At 33.7% G+C, this 19,991-nt stretch overlaps 1 protein-coding gene across 2 annotated transcripts in view; it reads right to left on the reverse strand.

Annotated features, from left to right (window-relative positions):
- Positions 1-19,991, reverse strand: part of LOC140441296 (5-oxoprolinase) — a 401,235-nt gene that overhangs the window by 327,380 nt on the left and 53,864 nt on the right. For both annotated transcript variants that reach the window (XM_072531924.1, XM_072531925.1), the window contains exons 2-3: positions 13,812-13,985; positions 4,564-4,755 (exon numbers count right to left, since the gene is read on the reverse strand). In XM_072531924.1, coding sequence (XP_072388025.1) covers positions 4,564-4,755; positions 13,812-13,985 — 366 coding nt within the window. The remainder of the gene's footprint in view (positions 1-4,563; positions 4,756-13,811; positions 13,986-19,991) is intronic.

Genomic DNA, 19,991 nt, shown 5'->3' on the forward strand with positions numbered 1-19,991 from the left:
AGTTGTTTCATTATACCCTAACCTCCAGTCTCCAGAGTTAACCTATCCTATAAGCCTGAGCACGTGTCATCACAACCGCTATTACCAATGTGACACTTATTTAAAATAAATTTATTTAAACACCAACGTGTTTACAATACTTTAACAAAATGACCTCTATAAACTTAAAATAGTAAATATAATCAACAACATCTTAAGACTAAGATATTTTCCTGACAGACGAAAGGACACTCGCGTAATAATGTTCCAAAAACCAGGCAAAATAGGCACATTTCCACAAAACTATCGACCGATAAGCTTATTATCAGCTATAAGCAAAATCGTACAGTGGATCATACTAGATTAGATACTAGACTTAAAAAAGGATCAGAAGCAATCGGAGAAATACCGGAAGCACTGTTTGGATTTAGACCCGAACACTCTTGTGAACTTCAGGTTCTGAGCGATATGGCGAGGCGATGACCTGTCTCCTTTCATCATACCTAGCCGACAGAAGGTTCAGAGTTCGGATAGGGCCAACCCTATTCAAAGCTGGTATGCCACAGAGGACGGTGCTGTCGCCATACCTATATACCATATATACGGCAGACACATTATCTGAAACCAGTTGGAGCTAAGCCTGTACGCAGACGATACAGCGATAGGTGCTAGCAGTATTAACCTAGATCTAGCTACGAGACGCCTACAAAGAGCACTCAACGAACTTGAGGTATGGTGTGTGCAGTGGAAAATAGCTGTCAACTCTGACAAAACACAGGCCGTCATGTACCAAAAAAGAAAACGCAGACTAAATGGGGTACTATCCCTATTCGATATCCCAATCGAATCGTCAAACCAAGCCAAATATCTAGGCATAACATTGGATAAAAAGCTGAATTGCACAGAGCACGTAAAACAAACGGTATTCCTTAGACCTGCCTGAGGGGCTATTTTGCATGAGGGGCGTCTTTGTGTTTGTGCCTCAGTTTCACTTGATGTGGTTGCATCGTTGGCATAACTGCTGTAAGATTGGGTTGTTAGTAAATATTAAGATAAAATAATAATAGAAAGAGAGTAGCAATGAGTCGGATGTGCACTCCCAGGAGTATATGGCCATCACACACCCCGTGTATAAATTTTTTGGTTTTTATCTTTTACAGTATAACTGGTTAGTGAAATAAAACGACTAAATAAAAGAAATAAGATAATGTAGGGATTTCTTTTCTGTTACTGCCTATATCTGGGTTATTTCTATATCTTGCTAGCTGCTGCCTGGGCCTTCTATGTACCGTCCTTACATTTTCGTCATAGTCTATCAACTCTCTTAATAGTCTGCTCGGGTGGTTCCTGAGGTTGTTGAATATCTCGTGTGCTCTTTCATCCATTGTCCTCAGGATTCTCTTTTGTTGTGAATCCCTAAATACGTACCTTGATGAGACATACTTAGGAATATTTGAAGTATTTCTGATAATAAAGTTCTGAACGGTCTGTATCCTTTTTCTGTTGGTTTTACATGTATGCTCGTCCCCCAGGAGGACCTCCCCATGCTGCTAAGGCGTATGTTAGTGTTGGCAAAATTATGCAGTTTGCCATCCTAATCTTTGTTTTAAATTTTAGTTTAATCTTTCGACCTATTAGTGATGAGAGTTGACTCCTGAGTGCTTTAGCTTTGTTTTACAGTCGCGAAACCTAGTATTGAGGTCACGTGCGACAAGCGTGAGCTCGGTGTCCAGACCTTTCGGGTACTTAGACGGCGAGGAGAACAAAATTTATTTTGCCGATTCAACGGCTGAGTGACCAAGCACACAAAAATCCGGATCACACTTTTGGGACACAAGTCCAAAGTCAAGTCAAATAATAAATTCAATCAGTCATAGGGAGAAAAGCTCGTCTAGCTACCCCTTAAATTAGGTGGCCTAATCACACAAAATAAAACAGAGGAAACCATTACCCAGGGCATCCAAAGTAACGCTCAGTAAAAAAGCCTCCTCATTCGTTATGTCTTACGGTGGGGAGGGGTGGTTGGTTATAGCTTGAGGGTCAGATAGATACCGCTTCCATTTACATTATCTCGGCTATCATTGCAGCTAGAATCCTCTTTTTTTAAATCTGGGGTAGCTCGTTGAAATATGAATAACTACATAGTTTTCACTGGCCGGGAAATATGGGAAACCTCGGAAAAATTGAGTCCATTTGAAACTCACCGCAAAAACTTACTTTATACCCCTTTTTCAAACGTTTATTTTGTAAATAATTTCGATGAAAACGCAATATGCATTTAACTTCTGAGATAGTTTAAGTCTTAAAGAATCCTATGAAATTTGCTAAATATGTCTAGCATCATTAATAGAGCAAGCTCAATAGTTTAAATATTTAGCCTCGGGGATAAATAAATTAAATAACTTTTAAACTATTTGACCGATCGGGGGGAAATTCGCACAAATTTAAATGACGGTAATTCCTCGATGCTCAAATGTATAATAACATTTTATTTTGTTAATAAAAAAATTAATCAAATTTATAAATTTGCTTTTTTGCAATTCTTTCTGTAAATTATTTATCAATTTTAATTTAAAAAACGGGAAAATAAAGATATTCTTGATATAAAAAAATGATATAAATATTGTTTATGTAAAGTATAAGGGACAAACTTATAAACAAAAAATGAAACTGTGTCCATAAATTATTGTTTAAAAAAAACGCAAGGTAAAAATACGAGTACTTTTTCATCTATTCGTCATCTAGTAACTTCCACCTATGTCTTAAAAGCTTCAGATATCTGCGAAAAATTTCTGCGAATGATTTTTTTGCATAACCAGACTGGGCTATATGGCTAATATGGCAAATTAAGGGAATAAAATATTTGGTAAGCCTACAGAAGTAAATATTGATATTGATAAAGATTTAGCAAACAAGGATAAAATGTTTCATAATCTAACAGACCATCAGTTACGGGGTCCCGTTAAAAAAATTGTTAAAAAATTAACAAATAGGAGGAAATGAAAAAGACAGCAAAGATTTGATTTCACGTACAAAGCGTCTATGTATCTGTTGATACGTATTTCGACTTAATAAGTCTCATCAGAACAGTTATTCATAGCCGTTCTTAACGTGAAAAATAATCTTCTCTGTCTTTTAGGAAGCAACAATAAAATGGCCTCGTTATGGACGCAATAGCGACATCTGATAGAAAAAAAAATCGAAACTATCTTACCGAAATAGGAGGAAATTATCATGATAATTCAGACGATTAAGATCAAACTGCTTAGCCATGGTTATTGACGAGGCATCTCGATTAGTTCCGCCGTCGGTAGATGTAGAGCAACAACCAGTTTTAAAAGACTGTGAGTGGATTAATCAGCATCTAGTGAAAAAGTCGAAGGATTGAATGTGATCTTCAAAATGGATCTTGTACATTTCCCCCTCCAGTATATAAAAGATTTAAAAATACATCGTTTGTAGACCTGCATAATCAATTTTTCGATAGTGATTATTAGTTGAGGAAACCAACAAGTATGCTCAATTTAAAAACCAACCTGATCCTAAAATAGCAACATCCGAAATCAAGTATTTTCTGGATACTTTGATTTTCAGTGGCTACAATAAGTTTCATTCTAAAAAATTGTACTAGGAGTTAAACGACGATAAAAAACATATACTTGTAAGTATGTCAATGGCAATCGCTCACTTTTATGTGACGTCAGTCTGCCTATTAGATTTCTGGATGTGTGTTCGACATCAGAAATAATTAAAATACATGTGGATTAATAGATAATGCAGTTATTAAAAATCATTTATTTAATTTCAATGAAACTAAACTATTGAGACATAAAAACAAATTAAAAATAAATACAATTCTTAGAAATGGCCTGCATAAATAAATATCAATGTATTAGTAAAAAACTGATATCAATAAATTACGCAATATTTATAAATATATTCTGCCTTATTAAAACTAATATTTTATTTTAATAATAATAAATATTCTGACTAAAATCAAAAAAATTTTATTTTCAAATTTGGCGCAAATTCACTATGTTGCTAAACAGTTGAACAGTTGACAAATTATATACTACACAAGACTATAATTTAAAGTGCGCAGGCATGAAACAATAGAAAACTGAGCTTTAGGCATGGTTCCCCCCGTAGATTTAAGAACATTCCTTGTATCGGCATCATTGGATTTTACCGTATGCGAAACCGGTCGTTCGTGGTAGAATAAATTAATTGTAAGTCTTTTTATTTATTTCTCTTTACCTAAATTGAAATGGCTCCACATGTGCAACATATTCAACATTCTAATAGAAAACTAGTTATCAACAACGTGACATATAATGAACACAAACTAGTGTCTTTCTGACATAAATTTAAAATCAAAATAAATTATTAAACAATGTACGTATTCAACCTAACTAAAATTAAAACATAATTTGTTTTAGGCAAATATATTTAATTAATGTTTTGTGTTACTGTTAATAATGAATAAAAATATTAAATTGTTATCTTTAGGACTAAAAACGATTCAATACACATAAATAAAGATTTAAAAAATCACAGGATATAAAATACTTCAGTAATATTTACCAGATCAAATATTTTTGGTCTAGCTTGATTTCCAATTAGAAGTAAATCCTTGTAACCCTTGTTGATAATGAATGCCATTTTTTCTCCTTTTCTCTCTAAGAGTGCATTGGTGGCAACAGTAGTCCCCATTCTAATCCATTCTATTAGGGAACTGTCTACATTGCCTTCGCTATCCAGTGCATGACCAGTTTCCTAAAATAATATACACTAACTGTAATAAAATTTTATGGCTTATTTTTTGCAGTAATACCATGTTTTAAATCGGTATTTATTTCCAATTTCTTATTAGATATGCTTCCCTCAAGAATATAGAGATAATTCATTAAAAATAAATGTTACTTTTTTTTTAATGATATGAAACAAATAAGCTGGATATAAAACATTTTTAAAGTGCTTTTGTTAGACATCATGTGAAACTTTAGGTTGACATTAAATATTGTAGTCCTTTTGACTAATCTGCTTTGGGGTTCATGTGTACAAAATGTGAGAAAGAAGAGTTAAAGAAATATAATGCATTAGTTTTACAACAGGTATATAAACTTCCTAAACGGAAACCGTCTGTTGTAAACCGGTCGTGCTGCACCTAGTTGGCTTAGTGGACATATTCCATTCCTTTATGATACCCATTCCAGGATTCTGAAACTTGCTATACAGGTCTAGTGGAGGGGTACCATATGTTTTTGCAGTCACTTGGTAGTCTCCAAAACGTGTCTCCCGTCTGCGATTGCCTTGTTGTGATGCAAGATGTGGTTGACAGTTTCAAGTTCCCTGCTATTGAGTCTACAGCTTAAGTCTCTGTGAAACAGCCCCATTGTATGCAGGTGTCTCTTAACTGGCGCATGTTCAGCAAGGAAGCCTGTTATGATGCTGAGCTGATTTTTGGTTATTTTCCTCAGTACTTCAGCCCTATTAGCACATGTCAATTCAATATACACTTTGTTGCCATGTGCTTGACCTGGCATAGTTTTCCAGGAACAGATGTTACCTTCAGATCCAAGCTTTTTTCAGATCGCGGACTATGATGTTTGGCAGTCCTTCGACCGACTCTGAATCGAAATACTTTGTAGCTGATGCTCTTCTAACAAGTTCATCAGCTCTTGCATTGGCATTCCCACACTAACTTAAAGTCCACCTTAGGGCTTATAAGAGCCCTGTTTATAAGAGCTTTAATTCATAGTCATGTTAATTTCTCTTGCACACTACAAGATTGCAAAAATTTCTTCTTAAATGGAGATGTATATTCTCTTAGTTGAATATAAATGTTTAAATTTCCACCACTCCATAATTGTCAGACCCTACAGCAGTTTATAGACCGGTCTGTACACCAGGTATTACCCTGAACACAGGTCGAGTGTTTCCTCTGCTCCATCCCTCTTGTGGGCAAATTTTCGCTTAAAAAGGTATATTAGGCCTATATCTGGGTACCATATGGTTAAAAATCATCATCCATTTTGTATCCCTTACCTCATTTATGATGTTCTGATTCTGATCTAACAGGTAGGCTGCTCAGGTTGTTTTGCAGTCGCTTCATCGATAGGCGATAAGAATATTTAATTTTTATGAGCTGTGGACATAAAAAGGATTCTGGAGACCCCATGGATGAATCACGTTACGAATGTTAAGGAGAACGAAGAAAGAAAAAATTTAAAACGACTATAAAAGAAAGAAAACTGCAATATTGGACGCATAATGCATGAAAAAAAAATACGGCATCTTGCGCATCAAAATCTAAGGCAAAATAGAGGCAGAATTAGTATCGGAAGAAGACTAATATCTTGGCTGATGAGTCTAAGAGAGTGGCATTGTTGCGGCTCAAAAAAATTGGTCAGAGAAATTGCTTCCAAAGTTAGAGTGGCTAATGATTTCCAACTATGTATATTGCCAATTAATATATATATATATATATATATATATATATATATATATATATATATATAGAGAGAGAGAGAGAGAGGGAGAGAGAGAGAGAGAGAGAAAGAGAGAGGGAAGCTAAAGAAAACTGGATGTCAAAAAAATTCCTAGAATTTAAGCAACTTAAGGTAAGATACAAGAAACAAGATTAAGAAATAATAATAATAAATTAATTATGGGTACAGAAAACAAACTGTAGAGATAGGAAGAATACATTCAGACCTTTTTGACGGCCATAGACTTTGGGCTGCACTATTGACAGATGATCGAATAAATGAAAAAGAAGAAGGTATTTATGCAGTAAAAGCTGTAGAAGACAGCTTTTACTGCATAAAGAAAGCCTAGAAAAATGTAAAAGACACAGGTTCAGACAATATCAATGTCGAAGTACTTAAATTAATTTCAGGTAACGAAAGTAAAACCTTAAACTTGATAACAGCACTATTCAAAAAGATACATAGATAATAACATACATATATTAAAAATACATATATTCATAGCACAGGTGAAATACTATCAGACTGGCTAAAATCAACATTCTTGACATTACCAAAAGAAAACCGAATTCCTCAAAATTTTATGACTGTAGACTATTATGCTTGATGTCTTTGTCCTTAAAACTTTTTTAAGAATGAACCATACACGAATTTACAAGAAGTGTGAGTTTGAAGTGAGTGAGTTAAATATGTTAACACAAGATATGAATGTAGATGCATATGCTATGTTTAATTGATTATGTAAAAGCATTTGACTGCGTTAACCATCAAAATATTAACGAAATTCTAAGAATAACTGGAATTAACGAACAAGTCTTACAAATTATCTCAGAATTATATTGGCATCAAACTGCAACAATTGAAATAAAGCGCACAGTATCCGAAAATATACAAATCCGACCAGGAGTGTTACGGGGTTGCGTCTTGTCACCGCTATTATTTATTCTGTATTTGAAATCTATATTCAAAGAAGCATTAGACAAGGTCCAAGGTGGAATCAAGCTTAACGGAACTAGCGTATACAATATCAGGCATGCTGTTGATATCATCCTAATAGCAAGCAACGCACAAGAACTACAAAATATAATAAATGCGATAGTTCATCATAGCGAAATGTTCGGTTTAAATTTAAATGTTGTCAAAACTAACATTCTAGTATTTTCAAAAATACCAACAAAAGTACATTTGTATTCCAAGGGACAAATAATAGAACAGGTAAGTTCCAAAAAATATTTGGGAGCAAATATCAACAGCCAGTGTAACCAAAAAAAAAGAAATCCTATCAAGAATCGAACAAGCTAGAAAAGCACTCATGAATATGAAAGCATGTTTTACAAGATCATACCTTAGTCTAGAGCAAAGTGCGAATGATCAGATGTTACGTTGTCTCTGTATCGCTGTACAGCTCTGAAAGTTACACAATTGACTCCAAAACAGAAAAAACAATAGATGCATTTGAGATGTATATGTTATTGTGAGAGCCCGAGATCTTGTGAGTGCCGAGATACACCAGTGAATGTCAACATTTACCAAGTCGGTTGGCGTATGTTTAAATTATTAGTTAAATATCATATTTTATAACATTCACCGGTGAATGTCGACATTCATTATTTTTTGTGCCCGTTAAAAACATATATTTTTTGTCAAGTAAAAATAAAACATTAGTTGGGTATATTTTTTATTTGAGACAATGGTTTTAATCAGCATAAGAACATTATTGTATTTAAAACAACTGATTACGTATAAAAAGCTGTTACTATTTCAACAACAACCGTTAACACTTTTTGTGGGTCCGTTCGACAACGGTCAACATCAGGCACTTTAATTTTCACAGTTTCGCCTATTTGGGCCGGAGGGAACTTTTTCTGAGGTTCGCAACATTTTTGTTGCTTTACGTAATAGGTTATCTTTTGCAGCTGCTCGGTTTGAAGAAATTTGCTCCTACTGTTCACGCTAAACGGCTATTTCTTGAGATGTAGAAATACTGCACTGCGAATTAGTTGGTGGTTGTGATATAGGTGTGCTATTAAATTTTCTTGAAAATTGAAAATTATTTTCACAACTAACTTGTCATCATCTCATTAACCTTTAAAATCTCAAAATATTTTTAACGCCTGTAGTCCAAAGGTGTATTGCACTTATATTTAACAGAATTTTCTCCCACTATTTTAGAGTATCTTTCTTGAGGAAAATAGAAACAATTGTCTTCTCGTTTACTTTCAATTAGTGGATGTAATTTTTGAAAAAACTGATCACGATTTACTGCAGTAGCCATTGATCACAAATAATATAATGCCTAATATAATTAATAAAATCAACTTTGAACGCGCTTCGCCGCTTCGTAACCTTGCGTACGACTGACCGGAGGCAACAAGAAATAAAGCACGACACTCATAAACCGTCAAAAACCAGTTAGAACAGCTTATTTCCGACATTCTCCGAAACTCATTTGCGTTTGTCGACAAACTATAGCAAAATTTATAAATGTTCGGTCTTTCACAAAGACATTTATTGCGTATCGACATTTGTCGGTGAATGTCTACCCTCACCAATTACGGACTTCCACAGTAACATATATGAAGGATACTGGAATAAAAGGGGCTCATCGACATTTTTTGAGTTTTATACCTTATTATGTTAAGTTGTTTCAAATTTTATGGCGAATCATCTAGTGCTTTTAAAAGTTGATAAACGGAGCTCATTCCACTTATATTTCATAAAATTATGATCCCGTACAGAAATAAAAGGTGCTGACTGCGATACAAACTAGTAAATAAGGGGCACATTGCAGGCTAAAAAGAGATAGAAGAGGCTGTTTATGTGTGTTCAGCGAAAGAACGTGCCCATTACCTGAGCTTCTGAGAAATTCGCCATACTTTTAGTAACAACTGTTCATTGTTGCGTCATATGCGTCCTTTGAAGAGAGATTATACGTTTTTGATGTCTGTGTTGTTTAGCTAAAATGGTGTTCGTAGGAATTAAAATGAGTAATGAGACTAATATTGATAGTATGGGAGTGTGTGTAGAGCCAAAAACTAAGAAAAGAAAGTCACACGGACGGATGGCAGACGTAAAAACAATAAAACTCGCGAGTCATGAACCGGGACTATCATGTGAGTGTAAAAGGAAGTGTTTCGAGCAAATAACAGAACAAGCTCGACAAACTATACTGCAAAACTTCAATATTCTTGAATCTCAGGATGTACAAAATAGCTATTTGAATGGTTTGATCTCAGTTTTGCCAGTTTAAAGACCGCCGAAGAATGAAGATGCACGCCATTATGACGCTGTCTACAAGTATAGGGTGCTCGCTATGATAGAGTCTCAGGCGACAGAGATTACCCTATGTAAGAAAGCTTTTATGTCGATTCATGGTATAACTAAGAAGAAAATAATTGAATATTTAGTCAGTAGTCTGGAGAAAACAGGGATCGCCCCAAGTAATAAAAGGGGAAAACATGGAAACTACCACAGACTTGACGACGAAATTAAAAGTAAAGTACGCGGACACATCAACTCATTCAAGGGACGGACCAGCCATTATAGTCTTCACGACTCAACCAAGCTGTATCTACCAGAAGAATTGAACGTAAAAAAAATGTACAGGATGTTTCTAGAGGACAACAAAGACGTGACAGTATCTTATGAAACATAGCGGAGTATATTCTGCACAGATTTTAATATAAGTTTTGGTTATCCACGCAAAGATACTTGTAGTGTATGTGATGAATATCAAATTAAAGTTAAAGCATTAGACGTTGAAAAAAAAAGGTACAAATCATCCGAATCGCTCAGCATCCCTTGATCGTGATATTCACAAATTACATGTAGAAAACAAAATACATAAACTAAAAGCAGGCACTTTCTATAACAGAAAACGACAGTCACAAATTAACAATAGAAATAACGCAAATTTTTCAGAATCTATCTGCATAGATTACGGAAAAAATCTTCCAGTACCTAATATTCAAACTAATGAAGCCTACTATAAAAGGCAACTTTCTTAATACGTATTTAATATTCAGGTACTGGCTACATCACAAAGTATCTTCTACATGTATCTCTATTCTACATGTATTCTACATGTATATCATGTATCTTCTACATGAAATAGAGGGGAAGAAATGTAGTGATGATGTTTGTTCTCTTGTTCACCACTTCGTGTGCAATATTATGCGACGAAATACAAAACACCTAAGTATCTTTTGTGACTCTTGCAGTGGCCAAAACAAAAATTTTACAATGTTTCGGTTACTTCATCATTTAGTTCATGTAGAAAAAAAGTTGGAATCTGTAATGACGGCATTTCCAGTAATGGGGCACTCATACTTGAATGCGATAAAAATATGGGACTTATCAAATCTGCAACTAGGACAGAGGTTCCTGACTATTGGATTGAGGTACTTAAGGATTCTTGTCAAATACCGACACCATTTGAGGTAATTAATGTTGACCATTAATTTTTTCGAAGTTGGACATCCCATTTTGATACGATCTATGCCCAAAAATCAACATTTCCATTACGACCGATAAAAAGGAACTAAAAATAACTAATTCAAACACTAACATCTACTTCCGTTCAACATACAATGGAGTGTGGGAACTGGCCTTTATCGCTGAAAGAAACAAAAGACGCATAAAGAATATACTTGATACTGAATTTATACTACCAGGATCTTCCTATGAAGATGTCTTGTCAATGTCTGCAGAAAAATATAAGGACCTGCAAGATTTAAAGAAGTTCTGTTCTCCGAATGCGGCCGAATACTACACTAACATTAAATATTATAGGTAGTAAGTTTTTTTAAACTAATGAAACATTGTAAAATTAAACACCTATTGCTATGTGAATAAACAGTAGAAATCGTATTTGCATTAATTTCCCCACAGATAAACCCAACTTTTGTTTAATCGTTAAGGAGACTATGCGTTTAGATAAAGTAGAAAAAGGGGCACATTGCAAGAATGAGCCCCTTGTTCCTTTGCAGATATCTGACATGGTGCGTGAATGTTAATAGATCGTCTAAAGGCGGGTACACATATGCGAGCAGAACTGTTCGCGAACCGTTTGTGAACGCTATATTCGTTAATTTGTACGACGGGACGAACCGCTAGCGAGCTGTTCGTTCGTTACTCGTCAGGAACCACAGCATGTCGGTTTTTGGGACGAACACAAAGAATGTTCGCAGAACTATAAATTGTGTCTATAAATTGTTTCTGCCAAGTGTGCGATGATATCATTCTGTTACACAAAATTGCTGAACGAGCGCGGCTTATCTAAGTAGCGAGAGAAATTAATAACAGATAATGTAAACAAAATACCGAAATGTTTAGATTAACGAAGTAAATTAATTCTCGGTTTGTTATTAGATACTTAGGGTATTGGATAGCCTGAACATAAACATATTTTCAACGAACTCTTCGCGAACAGCTCACGAGCAGTTCGCAAACAGTTCGGCTCGCATATGTGTACCCACCTTAAAACGAGTACATAATTAGACAAAAAAAAGTAAATTTATATTATACAGACATTCGGTAATAAGGGAATATTATTTTATAGTTATTATAGATATGGTTTTACCGCTGATCCGGAGAAATCTTTCATGCCGCAGTTTCCAAAGCTTGCCATTTGGATCGCCAACCTTAGAAAATAGACAGCGTAATAAGAAGAAGGGTTAGTTTCAATATGTATGCAGTATATTGTTACGATAGATAATGACGCATCATATAACTCAAAACTGTAAACATATTTATTACTAATATTTTTTCTATTCAAGTATTTTCTAGATCATACACCAGCCGGCAGAAGCCGCTATAAAAAAAACCAGTATGGCGTGACCTTCCAGTCTTTTCGCCAAAGGTCAGGAAGGCCGACGAGTTTCTAGACCTTTGGGTCCCCCTCCGATATAAAACATGTATATATGTATATGGGACATTTTATTTCAAGAAACAGTTAGTTTTTGAACATCGCGTCGAGTTTTTAAAATGTAACGCACGTAGATAAATTATATAATTCTTAGTGTAAAATAAATTAGTTATATTGTACAAATAAAAACTTTAAATAAACTTTTTAAACTAAGTATTATAAGTTTTAGAACCTTTAATAATAAATAAAAACAATAAATTAGATTAATAAAAACAGTACAATATTCTATAATAAATATCTTTATTATGTGATCTATATTACAAAAATGTAATCAATTTAGAAATATTAGAAATGGCTTTTTTAGATGAAGAAGAGTGTCACAAAAAACTTACAACTACACATGCTAATAGATGAGCCAGACAACCACATATAAGCTCTAGAACTTTAGCCTCTTATCTTTATATCAGCCAAAGTTTATAAAATAGTACAAAAAAACATAAATTAGATCATTACAAAATTAATTTAGTGTAAGAATTAAACGAAGATAGACGATTAGAATTTTAAGTATAAATAATAGAGCGATGTAATAGAAATCCATTTTTTGATAAAAATATCATTTTTTTCAGGTATATCCTAATTTAATTTAAACAGATCGTAAATAAACAAAACTGTAGGTACTGGGCACGAACCGCGTCTCACTGTATGAGGGAAGCCCATACTGAATTCTCTTAAAAGGGTAATGTAGGGACAAAAATTATTGGCATAAACATTATCGGCCCAATTTTAGTACACCGAAATCTCACTAGTGCAAAATATTTAGACTTGTTGATACAGCAAATAGTACCAGAAATAATTGTGTTATTTTCAAATGATAACAACCCGAAGTTTTGTGGTATTAACACGACGGAGCTACTCCGCATTATGATGCGTCCGAGTGAAGTGAACGCAATTCGTCCGCTTGGCTATATGACGGACAAAAACTAAATAATAAATATGCTAAACTTACCCCCAAGACGGAAATTGGTAATCAAAAGACTAAACATCTAAAAAACTAAGAAAAATCACACTTCAAAAACATTAATAGAACACAGAAGCTGAGTCTGTGTACCTTTATATACACGTTCTTAGACTGAAAAGATGTGAAATCATAATATAACTTATAAACATTGACAAAAATTATTGAAGGAAAAATCTTCATCGTAAATAACGATTGGGACTTCATCAACACGTCTACGAAATTTTACAGACAAAAGGAACGAATGAATACTCGGAAATATGCAAAAACGTAAATAGGACAGGTTATAGTACTATAACTAAAAATAATTAAGTATATGTGTTAAACCACAATACTTTTGAGAAATTATTATAAGATAAATTTTACTACACTAATTTTTCAAAACTTTCAAACGATAAACTACCGTGTTAATGGTAAACTCTGATTAGATTTCGCAGATGTACATTTCTTTAAACCTTACCTCGTGTAATATACGCCTGATTCCTTCCGTTGGAGCATCCTTGTAATGTTGAGGATCCTCTGAGAGCAATTTCAGAACTCTGATTTTTCCGCTAGGGCATTTAGCGAAGACATCTGTGAATGTACCTCCCCTGTCGATGGCAAATCGGAATTTCTTAAATGGACGTTCCATTTTCTGAAAAAATACGGACCGAAATTATGTAATTCGATATTACATTTATACAGAAAAATATCAAGTTACAAAGTATGCACTTTGCAAACAAGCAAAAAAGTGATTAAAAAAATTAAATTAAAATTATATATATATATATATATATATATATATATATATATATATACACTTCTCCAAAAAATTAACGCACCACTTTTAAATATTAAAATATTTTATTAGCGTTAATAAAAATTTCCATTGTAATGTTATATTTTGCAAGCCCTTTGTATATGCTATTCGTACACTCTATATTAATTGACTGTGTTTTATCGCTATAGTTTTTTTTTGCAACAAAACAAAAAGAACCAAAAATGTACTTATTCTATAAATATAGTAATTTCCAAGTGTTCACGAATTTTATTCGGCTACTGTTTAATTGTTGATTATTGTTAATTGTCTTTATTATGGAGCGTCAATCACGTAATTTAACTCGAGATGAATGTGCCCAAGCAGTGATACTGTCGGAAGAAGGTTAGAGTTACCGAAGAATTGGTTGTCGGTTTAATCTGTCCCACACATCCGTCTCACGGGTGTTAGAAAGATTCCTCGAAACAGGGGATCATACACGCAGACCAGGGCAAGGACGAAACCGGGTAACTACACCTATTCAAGATCGATTTTGAAGAATTTCTGCTCTTCGACAACGTTTTGTAACACATCGAAGTCTACAAATTTAGCTTCGGGACGTGCATGCTATACAAATTAGTACTGAAACTGTTTGCCAGCTACTTAGGGAATACAACTTAACACCTAGGATTGCCGTCCGAGGTCCTCTATTAACTGCAGAGCATCGAAGAGGGAGACTACATTTTGCCAGAGAACACGTTAATTGGTTAGAGGCTGACTGGGAACGAGTGCTATTTACTGACGAATCCCGATTTTGTTTGTACAATAACGACAGACGTGTTCGTGTGTTGCGACGACCCATCGAACGATATGCTCAGTCTAACTTCTCACACACCACATTTTTTGGTGGAGGATCCGTTATGATGTGAGGTGGTATTTCTTTGATCGCACGTACGGACCTAGTGGTCATACAAAATGCAAATGCTGTTATAGCTGAAACGTACATATTGGAGATTCTGGAGCAACATGTAGTACCATTCGCTCCTTATATCGGTGAAAATTTCTTACTAATGCAAGATAATGCCAGACCTCACGCTGCACAGATCGTCAGAAATTATCTAGAAGAGGTAGAAACTAACAGTATGGAATGGCCAGCACATAGTCCGGATTTAAATCCGATTGAAAATCTCTGGGATATCCTTGGTAGGCGATTAAGACCGACACCGATCCAACCAAACAACTTACAGCTTACAACTTACAGGAAGTGGGAGAGAGGCTGATCCAGATTTGGAGAGAACTAGACCAAAATGAAATACGGCAATTAATTTTAAGTATGGGCCAACGATGTGAGGCTGTTATACGTATTAGAGGTAGAAACACTGGTTATTAAGACTTTTTTATATTTTAGTTTACTTTTGTTATCATTATTTTTTTAGAATTTTCCTTTTCATTTTTTTTCTCCTGTACTTCAACATGTTCTGATGATTACACAAATTGTTATAATTACTAATAAAATGTAGAGTTAATCTGGTGAAGTTTTATTTTTTATGATTTGCCTGTTTACAAATAAAATTGATTTATTGAAGTGGTGCGTTAATTTCTTGGAGAAGTGTATATATAAACCTCGGGTCATGGTGTTTGTCCAAGCTAATATTCAAAAACCACTGATCCGATTGCGGTAAAATTTTGTGAAATTGTATTTGTTGGTCCAAGTTAGGAGATAGGATATTTTTTATCTCGATCAATGACCCTTATTTTTTTAAATTGTACATTTAAAATATTTTATATGACTTCACCTCTACAGTTTTAGTTCATTTGATTTATGCTGTTATAAAATATCATAAAATGACGTTTTTGGAAAAGGAAAGTGTTTTGATTAACAAAGAATAATTTGTAATGAGGCCAGATCAAGAAACGCAAGCTTGCTATTGCTCTTACTCTTTATAATGATGGGCGGTCCATTTGATATATCGAAGATATGCTTGGTGTTCTGCCAAAAAACAATATCCGATGCTTTACAAAGATTTCGAGAAACTGGCTCTTACTTAAAAAGACCTGTACAGGTAAGACCAAGGTCAACAAACACCGTGGAAGATCTGTTTCTTAGACTTCTAGTACTTCGAGAACACACAGTTGCTGCTACAGCTTTGACTAGGAGACTGGTAGATGTTCTTGGTACCATAGTTTCACCTGACACTATACGTCGAAGATTAAGCGAACAAAATTGATCATCTGATGTACCTGTTACAGGCCCTTTACTGGACCAGCTCATAGAAGACAACGCATGCAATTCTGTAGTTCTTATGCAGATTTGGATATGTAAGATTGGAGAAACGTTTCGTTTAAATTACGAATCTCGTTTCAGTTGTTTGAAAGATTTGTTCGCACCAATACCAGAATTGAATAATCCAATTGAAGTTGTCAAAAAAGAAACTAGAAGTACGACAAAGAAATGAAGTAATAAAGAATCATGGTATTGTTTTCTTTGTAACATCTGCAGTAAAGAAAATGTGCGCTTGTGCATAGTGTGCTATCGATATGTTCACGAGGCCTGTGTAGGATTGACTAAATATATCAAAGAAAAGTTTACTTTCAGTCAATCTTCTTAAGTTATATTTTTCAGAAATTTGTGTTACATTCATACTACTTAATAGTCTTTGTTTTTTTTTTAGAAAAATGACATGAGTGGCAATAATAGGAGATCTGTAATCCTAATATTGACATTCAAAACGTCAATAAAAAGTATTCTTCATTTATGTTTTGTTTAGTTTTTTGATATAATTAAAATACATTGTTGAAGAAAATATATTTCTTTACTACTACCCAAATTTGTTCTTATTTATTAATAAAAGTGTGGAATTTATTTAGAACCATTTAAAGTGCCAATTATGGCTCGCGAAAAATTTCGAATTTTGAAAAATTGCTCGGATTATGAAGGGTTTTGGCCACCTCTGCATTATATAAACTCATTACATCAAATACGAATTGCAACAATCTCCTATAATTTAAGGTTTAATACGACTTATATCCAATATACAATTTTTAATGGAAAATACAGATTTCAACAGTTAAAACTATTTTAATAATCCTTTCGTCCCAAGGTATATGTGTGATGTAGCAGATTACGTGTGAAATTAGACTTCCGTTTTATAACGCCATCTCCCTACGGAGTTTGGCAATCGAATTGGCAACATGTTATATAAGTATACGCGTATAGAGATGAAAAAGTCGGCACAAATGTCACATCGACGTAAATTCCGCAGCACATAATAATTAGAAATCCGCCATTCAACAAAGATAGAGTGTTAAAAAACAATCAGCCAAGAACCATCATATACTACTAAAATCAAGTTCAGTTCGAAAGATAAAGCGAATGAAAATGTATGAAAGTATGTAGTGAATTTCAATATTACAATGTTTTAACGGTAGTATAGATAAATTAAATATGAGTTTTTAATTCTATTAATAATTTAATATTTGAGAGTCAAAAGTAATTAATATTGTTCTGAAGCTATTTTCTTGTGGCATTTTAAAGTAATTACTATTTAAATGGGAATAAGCCACAATTAAAGGTTAAAGTTAGTTTATTGACGTTTCAATTTCCACTTCGGAAATCGTTCTCAAAATACAAACATTAGTAAATTAAACAAATTTTGTTTTTTTGTTACTTAGTGAAAAATTCTTCTAATTTAATTTTATCTGACTGATCTATATGGACAATTCAGACATACATTATACATTTTAAAGTAGACGACTTTAAAATGATATTGCCAATATTGTTGAGTTGCGTTCCTGGGCCGACTTTACTTATAAGATAGTTCATTCGATTACATGAAATCAACTTTAACTTAAGAATATCCGTCAGAAAAGATCATAACATGTAATTCGTCTTTAAAAAAAAATACATGCCCTGATGACAGAAAAATTCTCCTGTTAGTGATTCCATAGTAAATTATGAGGGAAAAACCAGGAAAAAACCTCATAATACTATCCCGACATGGTAAGTATTTGATCGTGCATGTCGTTTACCTTCAATAAACACCAAATTTCGATTTTATATGTTTGTTATTTAAAAACCATAGATGATGTATCCTCTATATGTTACTGACTGACCAATACTGGTAATTTCCTTTTTCCTAATTAAGCATCTGGTTACCCATATTGAAAGAGGAAGTTATTAAAAGGAAAATACCAGTATTGGTAAGTCAGTCAACATATAGAGGATACACCATTTATGTTTTTTAAATACCAAACATATAAAATCGGAATTTGGTGTTTATTGAAGGTAAACTAAATGCACGATCAAATACTTACCATGTTTTTTCCTGGTTTTTCCCTCATAATTTACTATGGAATCACTAACAGGAGAATTTTTCTGTCATCAGAGCATGTATTTCTCTTTATAAAAACGAATTACATGTTATGATTTTTTCTGACGGATATTCTCAAGTTAAAGTTGATTTCATGTAATCGAATGAACTATATTATAAGTAAAGACGTCCCAGGAACGCAACTCAACAATATTGGCAATATCATTTTAAAGTCGTCTACTTTAAAATGTATAATGTATGTCTGAATTGTCAATATAGATGAGTCAGATAAAATTAAATTAGAAGAATTTTTCACTAAGTAACAAAAAAACAAAATTTGTTTAATTTACTAATGTTTGTATTTTGAGAACAATTTCTGAAGTGGAAATTGAAATGTCAATAAACGTACTTTAACCTTTAATTGTGGCTTATTCCCATTTAAATAGTAATTAAAAGTAATTAAATTTAAGTTTATGTACATATACCAAATAATCAGTACCGGATAAAAGGGCGCGCAAGGCGGTCGACTGCAAGGGGCGCCAAAGACTTATTAGAAATATTAAAACCTAACCGAACCGTAGATTCCGAAATGCAAAATGTATTAAAACTTGAACCGAAACACTGGTGCAGAGTCGATAAAAGCATACTTTATACAATTCAATTTTTGGCCAAACAAAACTTGGCTTTTCGAAGATTGTAACAAGCTATTTGAAAGAAATAATGGAAAGTTCTTGAAATGTATAGAAATGATAGCAAAATTTGACTCAGTTATGTCTATGCATATTAAGTAATATAAGAAACAGTATTTTAGAAGAAATTAAATTAGCTAAGTATTTTTCAAGAATCATCCTGAAATACTTCCCACCCAACAAACAAATATCAAAGTCGAAGGACTAAATATGGAATCCACGGAATATTTATACAGGAAAAGAATATCAGAGAAGATCGCTGGGAATGAAATATAAGAAAATTATAACATCAAGGAAAGCAGGGAAAAATAATCTATAAACAAATCAAAAATAAAACGAATACTTTAGTTAGACAAAGAAAAAAAGAACACTGGCAGAGCTTCTCAAAACAGATGAAACACGACTTCTACGGAACACAAAAAGTAATATGGAGAATGACCAGAGGACAAAGAAAAGAGACGAACGAACTAATAAAAACAAAACACATTCAGAAGGAAGCATGGGTAGACTACTTTCGATCCCTATTTGCTTAAGGTGACGATAATGAACCACCAACACCAGAGGTGACGACAAACGAAGAAAAAATATTGAGGAGGAAGAGGTAAAGAAAGCAAAGGAAATTAAAAAATAGAAAATTGCCAAGAGAAGACAGAATACCGAGCTAACTCCTATAGTACGGAGGACCAGATCTGACCAAACATTTTTAAAACTAATCATCCAAAAAATAATAGAACAAAATAGAATTCCTCAAGAATGGAGATCAAGCATCCTAATACTTCTCTTCAAAAAGGGAGACAAATCGGGCCCGGAAAATTGCAAAGGAATTAATTTATTTAACACAACACTAAAATTAACAACCAAAGTAATAGCAAATAAGCTGAATGAAATTATAACACTAGCAGAAG

The sequence above is a fragment of the Diabrotica undecimpunctata genome, chromosome 5 (genome assembly GCF_040954645.1).
Source record: "Diabrotica undecimpunctata isolate CICGRU chromosome 5, icDiaUnde3, whole genome shotgun sequence".
Classification (NCBI taxonomy): domain Eukaryota; kingdom Metazoa; phylum Arthropoda; class Insecta; order Coleoptera; family Chrysomelidae; genus Diabrotica; species Diabrotica undecimpunctata.